Below are 21,418 nucleotides of genomic sequence, written 5' to 3' on the forward strand. Positions count from 1 at the left end.
TGTATACAGTAACCCGCGTGTCCTCCTCCCCGCTATGTGTAAAGTGCTGTAATCCATGTGACAGTCTCTCCCCGGCAGACTGGAGTGTGTTGCCAACCTTGGAATTGTCCTCCGTGTCCCCCGAGTGTCACCATATGCAGCGCAGCTTTGAGTAACTCACAGTGATCCGCGCTGTGTTCGGATGCCTCTTCCTGCCTGTCGCAGGCTCGTTGCTATGACTCAATCACGTGCACCACGTGCGGCGTCATAGCAACGAGCCTGCGACAGGCAGGAAGAGGCATCCGAACACAGCGCGGATCACTGTGAGTTACTCAAAGCTGCGCTGCATATGGTGACACTCGGGGGACACTGAGGACAATTCCAAGGTTGGCAACACACTCCAGTCTGCCGGGGAGAGACTGTCACATGGATTACAGCACTTTACACATAGCGGGGAGGACACGCGGGTTACTGTATACATTGCGGCGAGCGGGAGGGGGAAGTTAATCAACCATTAGCGCTGCTCAGCTTTTTTTTTTTTACACTCTGCGGAAGGAAGGTGCACTCGGGGAGGTGGGCACTCAAGTTAAACATAGCGGGGGAGAGGGGCATGTGGGTTACTGTACACATTGCGGCAAACGGGAAGGGGGCACAGATTACAGTACACATAGCCACGAGCAGGAGGGGAGGGGGGAGTTATGTGATCATTAGTGCTGCTCAGCTTTTTTTCCCTTTTTTTTACACATTGCGGTGGGGGAGTGCAGGGGGGCACGCTGCCATTAGTGATAGCTTTTAACGCAGAACTCAGTACTTTCTCTCTGCTCTATAAGATACGCACCTTAAGATAGTAAAGAAAAACAATTCTTTGTTACAGCTGATACAAAATCCTGCAATACATCTGCAGTGCGTCTACTTCCTGCTTTCATGGAAGCAGACATATTAACATCCTGTGCTTTCAAATGAGCTTATTTACCTTGACAGGTGACACAGGAGAGTTCAAATTACAATTTGTGATTAGACAGATGAGGAGGAGGAATTATTTTTATTATTAATGCTGCTGCATTTCCTACCCTCGGCCTATACTCGGATCAATCATTTTTTCCAGGATTTTTTGGTAAAAGTTGGGGGGTCGGCCTATACTCGAGTATATACGGTATGTATTTTTTTTTCTGTGCTGTTGTGTTTAACACTTATAAGTGATTAGGTTGTAAAGATTGTATTATGTCAAATGAAGCTTTGTGCCAGTTGTGTCAGCTAAATGTTAACACTAATCTTTTGTTTTTCCTTTTCTAGCTGTTCGTTATGTTGAATCTGGCTCAGCCCCTGGTCATTTGTCTCTGCCTATCTCTGTCTGTTTCCTCTTTCCCTTATTTTCTCCGGCCCAATGTCACCTTCAACCATATGGCTTATGACCCTGAATCGGGCTCAATCTACATCGGAGCTATCAACTGGATCTTTCAGCTGTCTTCTGACCTCCAGCTTCTGGCCGAGGACTCAACAGGTCCAGTTCAGGACAACCCGGAGTGCCTTCCTTTTAAGGACAGTAAAGACTGCCATCAGGCTGTTCTGACCCAAAATGCCAACAAGCTGCTGACCGTCAACACCCCTGGTGGGGAGCTACTGACGTGTGGCCATGTTTTTCAGGGCATCTGTGAAAAGAGGAAATTGGCCAACATTTCCCATATTATTTACCAAACGATAGACCCTGGTGACAACCAGTTTGTGGCTGCCAACGACCCCAAAGTCACCACTGTGGGAATAGTTCAGAGGACGTCACAGGGCACTGATTATTTATTTGTCGGCCGGGGTTTGACTGCCAGGCTGTCCAGTGGCATACCGCCAATTACTATACGCCAATTAGAGAAGCAACCCATCTTCTCGAACGAGGGTTTGGGCAAACTGGTGGTGGGAGACTTTTCGGATTACAATAATACATTCGTCGGGGTTTTCTCCAACAAAGCACATGTTTACTTCTTGTTTTATCGCCGCGGATCTAAATCGCAGATGGACTACAAAACCTACCTTGGCAGAGTTTGCAGCCAAGACCATCAACTCTACTCCTACGTGGAGGTTCCTCTTGTGTGTCAAGATTACAACCTGGCACAGGCTGCCCACCTGGAGACTAAGAACCAAGAACTTTTTGTGGTTTTTGCTGCTAGCCAGGGCTCCAGTCCAAATCCAAGCAGCCGGACAGCTCTTTGTTCCTATAAGATGACGGACATAGAGGAAAGGATAAACATTTCAAGATACCAGTGCTATACACGTTCTGGCCAAGGAAGCAATGGAGTGGAAGAAGCTGTCATAGAATACGGAGTGAATTCAAAGTGTGCTAATCTTCCCGAGGTAGGCTATTATATATGTATGTGGATCAAAATACCCAAGCAGCTTGGGGTGACCCAAAACCACTAGAAAAGTATAGGGGGACCAAAAGAGACCGAAAAGCCTTTCTACCAAAAAAAGCATTGATTTTTTTTAGTAAAAGGGCTTTTTGGTCTCTTTTGGGTCCCCTATACTTTCCTAGTGGTTTGGGTCACCCTGAGCTGCTTGGGTATTCTGTTGTTCTGGTTCAAGCCCTGTCCCATAGAGCCATATCAATCCCTGCTATGCACTAAGGAGGACCAACAGTCCGAAACAGGCTGTCTGCATGTGGGGTTGACGTGGCTCTGTAAAATTTAAAGCTATAGGCTTTCTGTACATCAGCGGTTCTGGATATAAGCCTGGCTGCAGGGGCATAAAAAGATAATTTGCATATTCAGCAGTGGTGCATTGTGGTTAACCAAAGTTACACTTCTAGATATGAATGAAGGCAAATACCTTCTGTTTTAAGAAGGCAAACCACACTAAACATATGTATGTGGAGAAACAAGAGCAGCTAAGGTTAATGTAAACTGTATAGAGTAGAATAGTGTTTTTTTTTTTGTATAGAGTAGAGTCAATTCTGCCAATAGAATTTAAAGTAAAAGAACATGGAGCAATTTAGATTGATGGTGAATAAGGCCCAGTGCACACCAAAACCGCTAGCAGATCCGCAATATGCTAGCGGTTTTGGGTGCATTTTTGTGTAGCAGATTACACATATTGTTACAGTAAAAGCTGTTACTGAACAGCTTCTGTAACAAAAATGCCTGGCAAACCGCTCTGAAGTAGCGTTTTTCAGAGCGGTTTGCGTTTTTCCTATACTTTACATTGAGGACAAAACGCTTCCGAAAACCGCAAACGTGCAGCAGGAGGCACGTTTGCGGCTGGGCAAAAACCTCAAACCGCCGGTGTGCACCATCCCATTGCAATACATTAGCCAAGCGTTTTTCCAGGCGGATGCGGCCGGCGGATCGCTCCAAAAACTGTAGGCCTAAGAGTTGAGTAGCATGGAATGATTTTCGTGTTGAATTGATACTGCACTTCTCCATCCCTCAGCTGTCCACAGTCTGACTTCAGCACCAATGCAGAGTCCAGGCAACTCTTACATGTGGAAAGGGGAGGAAGCTTACCCTCATGTCACTGTTAGGGCCTGTACACACTGGCTGCATTGCGCTGCGTTTTTAAAATCGCATGCGCTTTTTAATCACGAGGTCTTTTAAAAATCATGAAACTCGTGATGACCTGTACACAGTGGTTTTTAGAAAAACGCAATCGCAGTGACTGCTGCGCTTTTTAAGTGCTGCGCTTGAAAAACTCAATGCATGCAGATTTTATTGCATTTAGGTAAACAGAGAACCAGGAAAAGATAGCCTCTGTGTTTGCGATTGCGCTTTGGGATTTTTAGTGTGTACAGGCCCAAAGACTGGATTCACACTTTTCTGTTTTTTGAGCATTTTCTGCATAGGAAAACGGAGAACTAATGTTAACCGGTTCCGGATCACGATGATTGAAATCTGTGCCCTGTTTATATCCCGTTATTCCTGCCAGGGCATAGATAACGATCCTCCCCACCACGCGGTCTCGTCGCTCTCGCTGTTCACGACACTGATCCCTGTACTTGCTCACTCTGCTGTCATGGTCAGGAGCCAATTTCACACAGAAATGCTTCAGTATCTGACAGCTCATCATCCATTGGCACCTCCCCCCCCTCCCCCTTAATTGGTCTTTGAATGGGCACACAATTTGCATAATCATGCATCAACTCGAAATTATTCGCATCTGATTGACCATCCCTAGTTTTCACTCCAGTGGTCCTTTATGGAAAAGTCACTGAGATATTTTGATCTATAGGGTAAACAAAGTTTTTTTTTTTTTGTTTTTTTTATGAACTTCAGGGATTGACAATTCATTTTCATTTTCTGCTTCCTGAAAAAAAACATTGCGGGTGTTTTGGGTAGATGCTGTAGGCCAAATCACTCACTGGCTGCTCATATCTCTTGGGAACGCCATCAGAGACACCTGTGCACCTGGTTCCAGCTCCGCCCCTCTTCTGTCACCAGACTTTCCCTTTCCCCTCTGGATTGATTTGTTTTACCTGTGGAGGATGTAGAGCTGGGAATTCCAGCTGGGAGATCTGACTGCTGGAGACTGAGAAATACAAGAAGCTGCTGAAAGATTAGGCAGTTTACCATGACCACCCAGATCTACCAGTGTCTGATAAATAGCTGTGGTTAAACTAACCTTTTACAAAGAACCTGTCTATTTAGCCATTGAGGTTTTTCTAAGCGATTCTAGGCAATTTTCTTTTTATATGTAGCGATTTTTGGAGCGTTTTAGTGTAGCAATTTTTTTATTCTGTACAGTACAGCTGCTAGTGTACAGATTTTGTAACAAAAACGCTTGGAAAATTGATCTGATCTAGCGCTTTTCAGAGCGATTTTCCACTTTCACATGAGGCTGAATTGACTCAGAAATCAGCAGAAATGCTGCAGGACCCGCATTTGCATTTGGGAAAAAAATCACATCGCTCTGGTGTGATCCATCCCATTCAAATACATTAGCCAAGTGCTTTTCAAAGCGCTAGCGTTTTTAAAACCACTCAAGCGCTCTTGGTGTGCACCAGCTGCCAACGATAACTAGAGAGAGAGATTACTTGTGTTACAAATGGAAGTATAATTGTCCTTGTCAAGACAATGCAAGGTCTGGGCTCTGTCTAGGAGAGGCTACTCAAAAACAAATCTTTTTAAATACTCCTTCAGTTATGTTTTCTGTAGCTAGGTGTGATTTTAATGCTAGGTACACACAATACAATTTTCTGACAGATTTACTGTCAGATCGATTATTTCCAACATATCGGATCTGGTTTCAGATCGATTTTCCATAGAAGCGAACAGAAAATCGATCAAACCTGTTGGAAATATTCGATCTGCCAGAAAATTGTATTGTGTGTACCTAGCATTAAACTCACACCTTACTACAGAATGAATTTAATAACTGTTTATAGTGATCTTAAAGAGACCTTGTAACATAAAAACATAACAACAAATCCCTCTGGGGGGTACTTACCTCGGGAGGGGGAAGCCTCAGGGTCCTAATGAGGCCTCCCCCTCCCCAGTAGCTGCAGGGAATCCAGCGCTGGCTCCCCCGACAAGATTGACTTGGCTTGATATATTTACCTTGCAGGCGCAGTAGCGGCTCTTCATTCAGGCTAGGCGGAAATAGCCGAGCTCGATTGTATCTGCTTTACTGCGCAATAGGACTCGCGCATGTGCAGTACAGCGGATCGATCGGGTTTGGCTATTTCCGCCTCGACCCGGATAAAGAGCGGCTAGTGTAACTGCGCTAGATCACGGTAGGTAAATAGTTACCTCGCCAAGGGACGGAGGACCCCTGGGGGTACTTACCTTGGGAGGGGAGAGCCTCTGGATCCTAAGAAGGCCTCCCCCTCCCGAGGTAAGTACCCCCCCAGGGGCCCTTTTTTTTTCCTTACAGATTTTCTTTAAGGTGGCCATTCATCATGTGACTTGGCAGCCGATCGACCATCCGATTCGATGATTATAATCAAATCGGAGATAAAAAAAAAAAAAAAAAAAATCAGTGTCGCTAAGAGTATGCATGATTGACCATGATATCGGGACGAGCGACAAAACACGACGGAACTCCCGGCTTTTTACCCCCAGTGTAAACTGTGGCTCCGTCCTCTTCCTCACATACACACGATACACGTGGAGTATGTGTGTGATGTTACGCAAGCAACCATGTAGGGCACGTGTGTGTGAGGAAGAGGAAGGAGCCAGTGGCAGACACTGACAGGTAAAGTATTCATGCACGGGGCACCAGGGGGCACATTTTACATTGGGGGGGAGTCAGTGCCGGAGGCAGTGTCACAAGGCCGATCCCCGTAAGATTTCATGATGAAAACGATTGGGAATTTGACTACGGTGTATCTCTCTCCGGAAGGAGATACTCTTTGGTTGAATCTGCCCATCATCGCTAGATGTACTTATACCTTTATATACTGTACATATATATATATATATATATATATATATATATATATATATATATATATATATATATATATATATAATTTTACAGTACAGATATGTGTATAATATTTTACAGTACAGATATGTGTGTGTATATATATATATATATATATATATATATATATATATATATATATATATATATATATATATATATATATATATATATATATATATATATATATATATATAGGTATATATATATATATATATATAGGTATATATATATAGGTATATATATATATATATATATATATATAGGTATATATATATATATATATATATATATATATATATATATATAGGTATATATATATATATATATATATATAGGTATATATATATATATATATATATATATATATATAGGTATATATATATATATATATATATATAGGTATATATATATATATATAGGTATATATAGGTATATATAGGTATAGATTGGGGTATGCTGTGTGCAAGGGCGCTTTAAAGTAGCCCTGAAATGAGGGGAAAAAAGGAAGTTAAACCCACGGGCAGGCTACATTACGCACTACTCGTTGTCTTTGGGGATCTGCCCTTTCCTGTGTTTTTAAAGGGAACTTAAAGTGAGAGGTATATGGAGGCTGCCATATTTTATTTTAAGTTGCCTGGCTGTCCTGTGCTGACCCTTCTGGCATCAGTAGTGTCTGAATCACACACCTAAAACATGCATTCAGTTAATATTTTTGCCAGAAACATCTGATCTACATATGCTTGCTCAGGGTCTATGGCTAAAAGTATTAGAGGCAGAAGATCGGCAGGACAGCCAGGCAACTGGCATTGATTGAGATCAAATGTCATCCTCCATATCTCTCTTACTTCAGGTTCCGTATAATATCGGAATCTTAACTGGTCCCCTCAATCGAGGATCAATCAATTGGAAGAAGTGTCCGAAGTGTCCGTGACAGGCAATTCTGAATCGTGCCTGCTCAGTAAAAGGAAGCATTCATGCATGAAAGATGGAAGTGCACAAGCACTTTTGTTTTACTGGGCATATGCGGTTTACGCACTCCCAGTTCAGAATTGCTTGTTCACCTGGGGAGGGGGCGGGGGGCTGTGGGTAAAAGGGTCCTGGAATGTGGAACAGGAGGGACCCCGAACACAACGAGCAGCAGGATGATGGTGAGTAGTGGGTACTGTAGCCCAAAATCTTTTTAAATTAAAAGTTTAAGCCCACGTCAGGTGTTTTTTAACCCTTACATTACTTCTCTTTGTGCAGCTACTGGACTGTCTACAACAGGTTTTCAGTTGGAAGAGACCAAGTGAAGAGGGGGGTGGGATCCTTTTCTCTGTTAGCAGCCGATGAGGAGCTGCCATTAAATGGAAAGTGGTACTTCCTAGAATTTTTCTTTCCACTATTACACAGGGAATATTAATTATAATATTAAAAAATAATATATTATGACTGCTGAAACTGACCATGCTTCTGTTTCTCTAGAAATCTCCAGAGAGCTTTCCGTGTGGAGGAGACCACACCCCCAGCCCAATAGCCAGTCGAGTTCCTGTCACGGCGTCACCTCTCCTCAGTAACGTGGGCAGCCTGACTGCTGTGGCGGCACTAGTGGAAGACGCACACACGGTCGTCTTTCTCGGAAATGCCGGGGGAAATATCCATAAGGTGACAATGTCTAATCTTTCTCTGTAAAATACATGTTAGAAATAAAATCTTGTGTGACCATAGCAGAGTCTAGATGAGAAATACAGGACCAACAGAAGCTGCTAACCCTGTATGCAGTGTCAGCCTCATTAATGTAAAACCTTAGATTTTAGAGTGCCTTGTTTCCATGAGTTCAGCTCTATCAATTTGCTCTTGTTTGGCTGGTCACAGTCATGTGATCACGTCTCACTCTTGTTTCCTGTATAGGCTGATCTAAACCGCCCAGTCAGAGAAGTACAAATCAATCCCTTAATAAATCGATCCATTAATTTGTCTTGCTGTAGTAGATTTGCTCAATCGATCACCCCTGAAGGCTCGTATACACACCTGACTTAAGCTGGCTGAGTCGGCCAATAACTACTGCCTCAATCAGGTGTGTGTATGGCAATCCCCAGCCCGTGAGTAATTCGCCCGTCAGATCTACTCGCCCACTTTACCTATTGTTCGTGCCCGCCTGCCACGTAACGTGCCCCCCCCCCTTCCCCGCATAGCAACACAGAGCATCGTATACGCCACACAGCTGATGCGTCTGTGCACCCTGGCCCAGCAATGTCGCCCAAAGTGATCAGGTCCTGATCCGCTTTGGGCGACATCCATCAACACACCTTATTTTGCTAAAGGCTATTGTTTTAGATGAAGGTAAGGAGGAGGTTCTTACCATCAAGAAGTGTGGTTCAAAAATCGGTTTATTATGCACATAGGACAACGCGTTTCTCAGCATAAACTGCTTCATCAGGTCAATATTGTGCCGTTGCTGAAACTCAGGAACAGCCTTGAATGCTGACAAAGCAGCTCATACTGAGAAACGTGTTGTCCCATGTGCAGAATAACCATTTTTTAACCACACACCCGAGTCGTCTTCTTGAAGGCAAGAACCTCCGTACCTTCACCTAAAACATCAGCCTTTAGCAAAATACTTTTTTGGGCGCCTCTGGCCAGTGTTCTTCAGTGTCTTAGTCACCCCTGCTAGGGGACATACTGTACTTAATTTATCATAAAGACATTTTTTGGGGGGGAGCCTCAGTAACCACACACAAGGCTGAGTGAGGACAGTATTTCCCCACATGCCAGTACGAGTGGTTGCCTCTTTCAGCAACCTACACTTGTGAATAAATACTGCACCTTTGCTACCTTGTTTATATCGTATTTCACCAGATCGGCCTCCCAGTGTCCCTATGTTCTTTTTCTTACTTGAATTATCTGTATGATGGATTTTGCATAAGCTGTGGAGAGATGGCAGCCTGTGTGCCCAGTATGCCAGCCTGGTACAAGCTGTGTATGATTCTCTTACTTTCTAAAATTAGATTTAAAAAAATCTCAGAGTAGTGCCATTACCTGGTCTAGTGTGCATCCACTGAAATAATGATTATGTCTGCTCCATTTAATAAGTAATGGGTTATGTCTGCAGATGACTGCAATTACTTTCTGTTCTCTCATTTTCACAACCAAATCTTTATTTTTTTTCCCCCTCATTCTGTAGTTCTATTCATTTTTTTTTTCGTCCTTCCTTGCTTAAAGCCCCAGTTCATTCTTTATATTGCCTATAAAAAAACTTGGCTAAATAAACAAGAAACATACCCATTTAAAGCAGACCTAAACTCAGAACTTCCTTTCTGCTCTGAAAGATAAGTAACAGCATAAGAACTTTTAAAGAAAAAAAATTATTTGTTGCAACTTACAGAAATCTCACAAAAACCCTGGTATCCTGGGAGCACAGAAAGCGTTAACTTCCAATTTTTATATATTCGCACAGAACGGCGCACCACGGCACTGTTTATACACAGCTGACAGCTCTAATTTACACTTGTTGATAAAGCCCGATTAGACAGGCTAATCTCTCTAAAGGTACACACAGGTACCCATACATCTAGCGACTTGGTCGGCGGGCAACCAATTTTGGGCCAAGCATGTCGATTAGACATGCTTTAAGATGTTGGACCATTGTGGTTGGTGGGGTGAGTGGCATTAACCGAAAGCCGCATCGGGACCCCCGACACTGCCCTCCCCCCAATGTTCAATGTGGGCCAACCCGGTGCCCAGTGCACTATACATTACCTGTCCGTGGCTGCCAATGTCACACACGCGCCCACTTCACTCCTGCAACCACGTGGGGCACATGTATAGACGGAGGACAGCACCCCAAGCCAGCAGCGGACACGGACAGGTAATGTACAGTGCGTTGGACATCGGGGGGTGGGGGGGAATATTGAACATTAAGAGGGACATGGTCGGGCTGGCGAGGCGGCGTCACAAGGCCAATTCCGGATCAATTTCAGCATGAAATTGATCTGGAATCGGCCTGCGGTGTATGGGCAGCTGACAGTCCTCTCTCTAATCAGATGCGATCTGAGAGAGATTTGTCTGTTGGTCAAATCCACCTATCATTGCTAGATGAAGGGCTACCTTTTAATTTATCAGCAACTATATGTGTATTCCTTCTCTACTGTGCAAGAGTTTAGGTCCACTTTAACTAATTCTTCGATCCTCATCTGCTCCTCGGCATCCTTTAGCTGCCTGCACATTATTCCCACCTCTCAGTCAGCGTGAAGCTAAGCTTTCCTTACAGTGAGCAGGCATCTGTAGGTCTGGGAGGAGGAGCTGGAAATCTGTGAATACTGCAGTAGGTATTTTCTGCTGTGAGATATAATCAGGACTGGTTTTCCAGGATACCCAATCACTAACTGCCAGTCAGTGGGCCTCGGTGATGCACCCAAGCTGGTCATGAATGATTGTTTCGGGTGACCAAAGTTGCAGAAGCATTTCAGCCTTTATGGTACCCATACATGGTACTGTAAAAATGTTAGTTTTTCCCCTTTATTCGACCAAAATGATATACCGTAATTGAATGAAAGTAGAAAATAATGTTTGTTTTCGATCAAGAAAAAACGATTATCCTGTTTTTTTTCTATAAAAATCCGATCGGACTTGTTGGAAAAAATCTTTATATTCGATCTAACGAAATAATTAAACAAAATTATCTAATCGGAAAAAAATGAAAACTTGTACCATGTATGGGCACCCTTTGTCCTATCGGCTGTGGTGTTTTTATTTTCTGACGCATCGTGTCATCAACTGAAAAGAATAGAAGATTCCCATATTTGGCTAATGAAAAGTATTCTCTTAAATTACAAATGTATCATTCCTCTTAATGTGCATGGAAGATGTATCTGATCTGCAGTGAATGATGCGATTCCCCAATCCTGATCATTTGAATTTCATTGTTTGCACAAACCTGAACAAGGCATTGTGATCCCTGGGAAAGACTTTGATTGGCCATTTGTCAGACATTATGAATCTATAAACGCTGTACTATTCACCATTGTCTGTTTAGGGCACTCTGATCCAGGGATATCACACACTAAATGATTTATTGCCCTGTGTGACTCCTTGCAGGTATTTGTGTCGCCTGGGAGTGGAGAGGTGTACAGCACCATACCTGTAGCCCAGGGGTCTCCGGTCAGCCCTGATCTCCTGTTGGATAAAGCGAAGAGGAACTTGTATGTTATGACTGAGTCCCAGGTAAGCAGGTTACCTATAGTTATTGTGCACCATTGTTCATCCACACTGGCTCTATAAACAATAATCCAGTGTAGCATGACCATTGCTAACCATTGCTAACTGTCTTCTGTAGTCCCCGCCCTCCCCTCCTTCACATGCACCATTCCCCTCTCCTCCCTACCCGCCAAAGCAACCCCTTGAGTGCCGTAACTGTCCCCACCCTATATGCAGCCTACTTTCATATGTTGTATAGCAGCCCGTTTCTATGTACATAAGTCCCTTTTTTTGTTGTGCAGCCCCCTCCCTATTATTTAGACAGCCCTCTTAGGCAGAAACTCCCTTTGCAGACAGTGTATGGCCTTCCTCCTCATCTCTTCCATGTACAGCTCCCTGATGCAGCATCTTTTCACAGCAGAACTGCCTCCCTGGGTATATAGCATAGATATCATATGAATGCTGAAATTATACTTATAGGAACTCTGATCAGCAACACAAAACCACAATTTAGGAACCCTTCCAGGGTTTTAAAGGCTCATTCATGTGGTATAGTTAATGACACCAGGGTAGAGAAGTGACTTTACTCGACAAAAAAATGAGCAGTTTCTATAATACTTAGAACTACTGCATTACAAACGTCTTGGCGGTTTAATGCCTCCTTCAGACAGCAGGCAGTTGCAGGATGTCAGTTCAAGCATGTGTCTGAAAGCAAATCTCCTGGTGCATCATGAAGTGGCTGGATAATATACTAGTTAAAGCGGACCTGAACTCAGAACGGTCTACTTCCTGCTTTCATGGAAGCAGACAATATGTTAACATCTTGCGTTTACATATTAACTGGGTCTACCGAGGACTGACGAATTTCTGTGATGACGCAGCTGAGAGATCAAATTTACACTTGTGATTACTTGAAGATGAGGTGGTATTAGGCTCTTTTCTCTAAAACACACAGGGAGCATTTCTCTCCATTTCCCTTGTGTCCTGTGCAATAGTTTTTAGCTCCACATTAAGGCCACTGTCTCTGACCCAGGAGACCAGGGCTTTGAATTCTGGCTGAAGCCAGCACCTATTCAACAAGGTACAGACTAACCAGCAAGCTCATGGTGAACCAGAACTCATTGGAGTGTGTAAGGGGCTACAATGGTCCTAAAAGCCCCCTTATTAAAATCATACCTCCCAACATTTTGAGATGAGAAAGAGGGACACTTAAGCCACGCCCCTGCCACACCCCTTATCACGCCCCCGTCACACCCCTAGTCACGCATACCATAAAGATTTCCTAAGAAAAATATGTGGTTTTATAATTCAAACCACACTGGTCCTTTCTATCCTGGTTCATTTTCCTTCAAATTAAAATTTTAAAATTAGTAATATATCAATTTAAAGTATCTCCACAGTATATGTAGCCAGGTGTATAGGTCTCCCCAGTATATGTAGCCAGGTGTATAGGTGTCCCCAGTAGATGTAGCCAGGTGTATAGGCCTCCCCAGTATATGCAGCCAGATGTATAGGTCTCCCCAGTATATATAGCCAGGTGTATAGGTGTCCCCAGTATATGTAGCCAGGTGTATAGGTGCCCCCAGTATATGCAGCCAGGTGTATAGGTCTCCCCAGTATATGTAGCCAGGTGTATAGGTGTCCCCAGTATATGCAGCCAGGTGTATAGGTCTCCCCAGTATATGTAGCCAGGTGTATAGGTCTCCCCAGTATATGCAGCCAGGTGTATAGGTGTCCCCAGTATATGCAGCCAGGTGTATAGGTGTCCCCAGTATATGCAGCCAGGTGTATAGGTCTCCCCAGTATAGCCAGGTGTATAGGTCTCCCCAGTATATGCAGCCAGGTGTATAGGTGCCCCCAGTATATGCAGCCAGGTGTATAGCTGCCCCCAGTATATGCAGCCAGGTGTATAGGTGTCCCCAGTATATGCAGCCAGGTGTATAGGTCTCCCCAGTATAGCCAGGCGTATAGGTCTCCCCAGTATATGCAGCCAGGTGTATAGGTGTCCCCAGTATATGCAGCCAGGTGTATAGGTCTCCCCAGTATATGCAGCCAGGTGTATAGGTCTCCCCAGTATATGTAGCCAGGTGTATAGGTGTCCCCAGTATATGCAGCCAGGTGTATAGGTCTCCCAAGTATATGCAGCCAAGTGTATAGGTGTCCCCAGTATATGCAGCCAGGTGTATAGGTCTCCCCAGTATAGCCAGGCGTATAGGTCTCCCCAGTATATGCAGCCAGGTGTATAGGTCTCCCCAGTATATATAGCTAGGTGTATAGGTCTCCCCAGTATATGTAGCCAGGTGTATAGGTCTCCCCAGTATATGTAGCCAGGTGTATAGGTGTCCCCAGTATATGTAGCCAGGTGTATAGGTGTCCCCAGTAGATGTAGCCAGGTGTATAGGCCTCCCCAGTATAGCCAGGCGTATAGGTCTCCCCAGTATATGCAGCCAGGTGTATAGGTGTCCCCAGTATATGCAGCCAGGTGTATAGGTGTCCCCAGTATATGCAGCCAGGTGTATAGGTCTCCCCAGTATAGCCAGGCGTATAGGTCTCCCCAGTATATGCAGCCAGGTGTATAGGTGCCCCCAGTATATGCAGCCAGGTGTATAGCTGCCCCCAGTATATGCAGCCAGGTGTATAGCTGCCCCCAGTATATGCAGCCAGGTGTATAGGTGTCCCTAGTATATGCAGCCAGGTGTATAGGTCTCCCCAGTATATGTAGCCAGGTGTATAGGTGTCCCCAGTATATGCAGCCAGATGTATAGGTCTCCCCAGTATAGCCAGGCGTATAGGTCTCCCCAGTATATGCAGCCAGGTGTATAGGTGCCCCCAGTATATGCAGCCAGGTGTATAGCTGCCCCCAGTATATGCAGCCAGGCGTATAGGTCTCCCCAGTATATGCAGCCAGGTGTATAGGTGCCCCCAGTATATGCAGCCAGGTGTATAGCTGCCCCCAGTATATGCAGCCAGGTGTATAGGTTCCCCCAGTATATGCAGCCAGGTGTATAGGTGTCCCCAGTATATGCAGCCAGGTGTATAGGTCTCCCCAGTATAGCCAGGCGTATAGGTCTCCCCAGTATATGCAGCCAGGTGTATAGGTCTCCCCAGTATATGCAGCCAGGTGTATAGGTGCCCCCAGTATATGCAGCCAGGTGTATAGCTGCCCCCAGTATATGCAGCCAGGTGTATAGGTTCCCCCAGTATATGCAGCCAGGTGTATAGGTGTCCCCAGTATATGCAGCCAGGTGTATAGGTCTCCCCAGTATAGCCAGGCGTATAGGTCTCCCCAGTATATGCAGCCAGGTGTATAGGTGTCCCCAGTATATGCAGCCAGGTGTATAGGTCTCCCCAGTATATGCAGCCAGGTGTATAGGTCTCCCCAGTATATGTAGCCAGGTGTATAGGTGTCCCCAGTATATGCAGCCAGGTGTATAGGTCTCCCAAGTATATGCAGCCAAGTGTATAGGTGTCCCCAGTATATGCAGCCAGGTGTATAGGTCTCCCCAGTATAGCCAGGCGTATAGGTCTCCCCAGTATATGCAGCCAGGTGTATAGGTCTCCCCAGTATATATAGCTAGGTGTATAGGTCTCCCCAGTATATGTAGCCAGGTGTATAGGTGTCCCCAGTATATGCAGCCAGGTGTATAGGTCTCCCAAGTATATGCAGCCAAGTGTATAGGTGTCCCCAGTATAGCCAGGCGTATAGGTCTCCCCAGTATATGCAGCCAGGTGTATAGGTGCCCCCAGTATATTTCCTGGCTCTCCCTTCCGGATCAATGTGTCTCCTCCGATGGCGCAGCGGCAGAGTGATAGCGGGCGGAGAGGACTTACCGATGTCCTTCCAGCCGGCAGAGGGAGCTGTGATCTGTGCGCCGCTAGTCTGGTCTTGAGTAGACCAGACTTGCGGCGCACAGATCACAGCTCTCTCCGGCGGCTGCGTAACAGCGGTAAGTCCTCCCCGCCCGCTGTCAGCCGCTGCGCCATCGGAGAGAGACACATTAATCCGGAAGGGAGAGCCATGAAAGGGAGCCCCAAGGTGAGGGAAGGGGGGGGGAGACTTCCCCGCTTCTCCACCGCTTTGCCGCCAGCTCCCTTTCACTGGCTGCCTCCCTTCCTGCGCAAACAGTCCGCCCCTGCGTCTGACCCCCCAGCCAGCCAGGACACTGGGGGGTCATAGCGGGAGAGCCCTCCCAAATCGTGCCAGTCCCGACGAAAACTGGACGGTTGGGGACTATGCTAAAATACTAAGGAAAACAAGCTTGCTTTCTTAAACCAGAAAGAATTTGCGATAATTCAGGTTGGAGTGAGCTTGAGATGTCTCCCAGTACATCACTGCTGAATATATGCAAATTAACCATTGTTGCCCTTAGAAGCTATTCAATAAGGCGTCTTTTGGGCAAGACTCCCAAACACTGCAGGGTGGCCTAGTGAGCATGCCCTTAGTGACCAAAGCCTTCAAGTGCTTTGATTCCAACAGGAGAAAAGATGCAATCATGTCAGGGCAGTGAGTGGAGCCATACGATTAACTGTTTTTTTGCAGTCTCTAGCTTCCTCTCACCAGGCCTGTAGCTTCAGTCTTCCCCTGTCCTCAGCCTTCTAGTGACACAGTCATGTGCTCTGATTACGGGAGCTGTGTGGCCACCACAGTGGAGTTCAACACTGTTGGATGCCTGTAATGAAGGCTGAATAAGAGGTGGATCTCTACTCTGGTGCTAGAGGGGTGTGTCAGTGGATGGGTGACTGAAGTTCTTGGCTGGATGTCCTTCCACTCCTAGATGGTGTCACTGGTGCAGCTGGTTTCCATGCCTCTAATTCCACCATATTTTCTTGCATGAAAAATTGCTATAGTCCCTATTACAGTTTCAGTTGGAATCTTGCTCCATCTAATACTCTGCCTTCTGCAACCTTTGACTCCATCCTTGTAGAGTCCTGGCCACCTATAATGCTGAATCCTGATACTTCCATCCCAGTTGCTAACCAGCCCATTTTCTGCTTCCATTGAATTTAAGCCATAAATGTGAGGATAAGTGGAGTTTTCTGCCCCTGTAGACCTTTATAAGACAGGGAAGTGTTCCCTTTTATGCTAATACATGCAAATCTCAGCCCAGTTACCATCTTTCCCTAGGAGTACAGAGTAAGAAGACCTCCTGCTTCTGGGGAATACAATAACAATAGGTACTTGGTGGACTGACATCTTCCTTGAACAGGATTGGATGAGATGTACAGGCAATTGAAAGCTTCATGATGTAACCAGTAACCTTCACAAATGGAAACCATTTTGTGTATATTTAGCTTAAAAAGAAACTTTAACCCAGGATTGAACTTCATCCCAATCAGTAGCTGATACCCCCTTTCCCATGAGAAATCATTTTTTTCTCAAACAGATCATCAGGGGGTCTGAATGGCTGATATTGTGGTGAAACCCCTCCCACTAGTAGTGTCATGACCATGGTTTTGAAAGTTTGCTGTCTGTGAACCTCATTGCATTGTGGGAAATAACAGCTTTTACCAACTGCCAAGCAAGCAGCATCTCCCTCTGTGCATAGAGCTCTCAGTAAAGAACATTCCGTACAGATCACCTGGCAGAACTATAAATGTCACCACCAGTAATACATTTCAGAATGTAAATCAGGTAAAGTAAAGATTTTACAATGGGCAAACACCGACTAAATAATTTATAAATTAAAATTGACAAAAATAAGCAATTTTATTCATTGTTGTTTTCATTACAGTTAGTTCCTCTTTAAATTCTACACTCATTCTGGGATTTCAGTAATGTGTTTATTTCCTCAGTGTTTCTAAGGAAATTTTGTGATGATGTATTGCTCACATGAGATATTCTATGTAAATCTGCACAGTATCACTTCCCCTCAGAGTGAGACTCATGCTTATGACTCGCACTATAAAGTGTTCCAGTTCCATAACACAGTGCTGAGCCATATATGTAATCAAGTGGGGCTAGCAGGCGCCCAAATAAATTAGCTTAATGAAAAAACATTGTACAACTGGATGAAAAGTGTTGGCTTACCTCAGAGATGCGACAATCGGTTTGCCAAAAATATTTTTTTTTTTTTAAGCGACCGACCAGTTTCGTGATATAAGCCAACTTCATCAGGTCATGGACAAGCGCCATACATGACTGTCGTTAGGCTTGTGAGCTGAACTCCTATCCTATGTTCAAATATATCATGCCATGACTGGTAGCATGGCTATTGTTCTGTATTGGCTGTTTATGTATAGGTAAGAGGTAGCCTGTTTTTATAATCATTGCAGGGGAAGGGGCTAGGGCAGAGCTGGATTAAGATGCAACTGGGCCTTAGGCAAGATAGTTGATTTGGGTCGTCCTTGTGGTCTTTTTAGGTAAGCTGAAGTAGAAAGAGGTCAAAGAAGGTGGCAGTTGGGCCCTTTGAATCCCGCTAGGCCCCGGGCACCTGCCTAAGTTGCCTGGAGGATGATCCTGCTCTGGGTTTGGGAGGCCTGCTCTTGTATTTAATGCAGAGCAGCAGCGGAGCGTTCTTCTTTACCTGCTTCTTGCTGGCGGCAGGAAGGACCTCCTCACCCCTCTTTTGAGTACCGGTGCCGATATGCCAATCACCATGCGGCTACAGAAGGGGGGGGGGGGGGGGGGCGACAGCCATCAGATCTCTGAGGGGGAAGGCCTGGGAGCAATCGATTCCTACCACATACAGCACATCGATTTTCAATAGATTTCAGCATGCAGTGCAGAGCTGTGGATTATCAATCTACCGCTGCTCTTGCCCCGTCTCCTATTGACAATTTGGATAATATTGATAGAAATCATGATCAATTTTACATGTTGTGCAATAGATTCCTGGCAGGTACAATCAGAGTGGGAATATCGCTGCATGTATTAAAGAGCACCTAAGATCAAAATGACAGCACCTATCAGGAAAGGCTGTGTCTAAATGATGGAGGATTGGAGTGGTGTTATGGTTAAATACTTCCTTTTCCTGGCGCCATCCCTCCAGGCAGGTGATTGCTGCACCTCCTCTCGCATTTTTAACGAAGTGCCTGCCTAGGCTCTGGCCACGCCCATCTGCATTCCCCCAGCCTACCCCCAACTCGGCAGCCGCGGCAGCGCAGGCAGAGGTTTCCGAAGAGCTATGGCGGTCTTCGCATAGATGGCTGCTACTGCACTACAGAGGAGGGCAGGTGTAGCGTCACCTGTGACCCAAAGATTTCAACACAGGTGAGTATATACCCCTCTCCCCCCACCCCCCTCCCCCCCTCTGGTTCACTTTAAGTACAGAAATGTACTTTGTCCTTGTGAAGTTCCATTCCTCATATAGTCACACTTTCTGCCTGCAGATTGGTGACTAGTCTTGAGGCAGGGAGTGGGTATAGCTGAGAAATGGGATTTCAGAGACAAATAAATTGTATCTGGCTAGTTACGCTTTGGAGAAGAACATAAAAATACCTTATAAGCTTTATGATTAAATAAAAGGCATGCAGAGTTCAGGTAGAGTGTAAGCAGGACTGCCAGCACATGTGCGCATGGTGGAACCAGCCAGACAGTATAATTATCCTTTCAGACTCTGCAGTAAGTGATATACTTGCATAGGTGGTGTATAACACAGTTTCATGTGCCCTCACACACCATAATTCTGAATCCAAGCGATACCTGCCCGGGAGGGAAATTATATAGCTGGGCTTCTTTGCCTTAGCTGGTGTTTAGCTTAATCCGTTTATGATGCCCTGTCTGTTCTTGTTCGCTATTTACCATACAGAACTGGCTGATGCTGGTACAAATAAATGGAAATGTTGTGCTATACATGCTGTAGCCTGTCCACGTATGGCTGATCTTGCGCAATCTCGGTGTGAACCTAGCAGGTCACACAAAGCTGCATGATGTTACCTTACATGCTGAACACGTTCTTGGGAAAGCTGGCATACATTAATCCTATACTGGAATTACAGTTGCTGATCACATCTCCCAGAACTAACAGTGAGGAAGAGTTCAAGTGTTTGTTGATGAAGGTTAAAGCAGTAAGATTAGCCATACTATGCCAGGGAAAAAACCACATACATAAGTAGGATAAATACTTGATCTACTTACATAACACATGCATTGTACTGTCCACGTTTTGATTTCAGTGAATTTTATATAGTAAATGAAGAGTATTCTGTTCCTGGTGGGAATCATGTCTTTTGCCCACAGTTTGAGGCTAAATCCTGATGTCATTTCTGCCCTTAACTTTTTTTTTCTTTTCTCCTCCAATCACTGAGTCGCCTCAGCCTTGCTTGTAAACACAAGTGAGCAGAGGATCGTGTTTCAGATAGGCAGGTAGGCAGGGAAATACATGGAAGAGGAGGAATATATTATAGATAAAAAGAACCCCCAGCATGTAACTGTTTGGCACTGACTATTAAAGGGCCAGTGCTCCTAAAGTATGTGATAACTCCAAATCATAACAGCAGAAAAAGTTTTGAATGCAGGATTAGTATCTTTATCACTTAATACACTCAGACCTGTTGCTGTTGAAATTTGATTTTTATGGTGACAATCCCGCTTTAAAGAATGAAGTGCAGAAGCTGATTTACCCCCCAAAAAACGTAACATGTCTACTTCCACTGTTAATCCTTAGCAAAAATAAGGAAATATGTAGATAGAAGACATTTGGCACTTACTAGGAAAGCTAATACTCCACCCGTTTGTGAGAAATCGCCAGTCACTAGGCTGCCCCATACTGTCTTGATAGTGTTGTAACTACAAAGCTTGGGGCTCCCCTGCAGAACTTTGATGGGGCCTCTAATTGATTACACTCTTTTCCCTGCCTCCCCTTGGTGACACCTACAGCCTGGGAGCCTCCATTGGCTAGAGGTCATATAACAAGTGTTGCTATTATGATCTTCCCATCTATAATAACTGTGGCCACAACAGCACCTAATCTGGAGGATGGACCCCTGTATTAGGGGAGGGAGGCTAGGTAGTTGGGTACCCACAGCTCTAGGCCCCTCTGCAGCTGCAGGAGCTGCTCCCCTATAGTTTTGCTCTTGTGTGTGGATAAAAAGTATTATACTTCACCTCTCCTGCCCACATCCCAGTGATGAACGGTGTCCAGCCTCACCCAACACTCAAATAGTAAAAGCTGGATTATACATTAGACAGTGTACCAAAAATTGGTGGCTTTGTACTTGCTGTACAGCCAGGAGGCCCTAAAGAGACCAGATGTGTTTGAAGAGTTGGCTGCTTGCTAGTCCAGAGCCATACATTGCTGATGGGTAGAGGGAAGAGTAGCACCCTGGGCTCAGCCAAGCTTCTATACTATAGACGCTTGGCTGAGCCCAGGGTGCTACTCTTCCCTCTACCCATCAGCAATGTATGGCTCTGGACTAGCAAGCAGCCAACTCTTATCTATACTGATGGATGGGGAGTGAATGTGATCAGAGGCATGATGCTATCTTATGTTTGTTGAGCAACAAAGACATTGGCTGAAAAATCCCCTGCAGCCAATTTCTAGTCCTTTGTGTTTTGATGGGAGTAGAAGACAGCAGATACCTGTACAGACACCAGACCGTTAACCAAAGTGATCACTACATCCATTAAATGTCTCATATCTGTCCTGGGCTTAAAGAGACTCCGTAACAAAAATTGCATCCTGTTTTTTATCATCCTACGAGTTCCAAAAGCTATTCTAATGTGTTCTGGCTTACTGCAGCACTTTCTACTATCACTGTCTCTGTAATAAATCAATGTATCTTTCCCCTGTCAGACTTGTCGGCCTGTGTCTGGAAGGCTGCCAAGTTCTTCAGTGTTGTGGTTCTGCTATGAACTCCCCCTTCCAGGCCCCTCTATGCACACTGCCTGTGTATTATTTAGATTAGAGCAGCTTCTCTC

General features: G+C 45.0%; 1 protein-coding gene across 4 annotated transcripts in view; it reads left to right on the plus strand.

Moving 5' to 3' along the window:
- The window catches only part of PLXNB3 (plexin B3), a 177,495-nt gene that overhangs the window by 75,472 nt on the left and 80,605 nt on the right, over positions 1–21,418 (plus strand). For all 4 annotated transcript variants that reach the window (XM_068248383.1, XM_068248382.1, XM_068248385.1 and 1 more), the window contains exons 2-4: positions 1,273–2,322; positions 7,849–8,028; positions 11,461–11,586. In XM_068248383.1, coding sequence (XP_068104484.1) covers positions 1,282–2,322; positions 7,849–8,028; positions 11,461–11,586 — 1,347 coding nt within the window. In that variant the 5' untranslated portion in view covers positions 1,273–1,281. The remainder of the gene's footprint in view (positions 1–1,272; positions 2,323–7,848; positions 8,029–11,460; positions 11,587–21,418) is intronic.

The sequence above is a fragment of the Hyperolius riggenbachi genome, chromosome 8 (genome assembly GCF_040937935.1).
Source record: "Hyperolius riggenbachi isolate aHypRig1 chromosome 8, aHypRig1.pri, whole genome shotgun sequence".
Lineage (NCBI taxonomy): Eukaryota > Metazoa > Chordata > Amphibia > Anura > Hyperoliidae > Hyperolius > Hyperolius riggenbachi.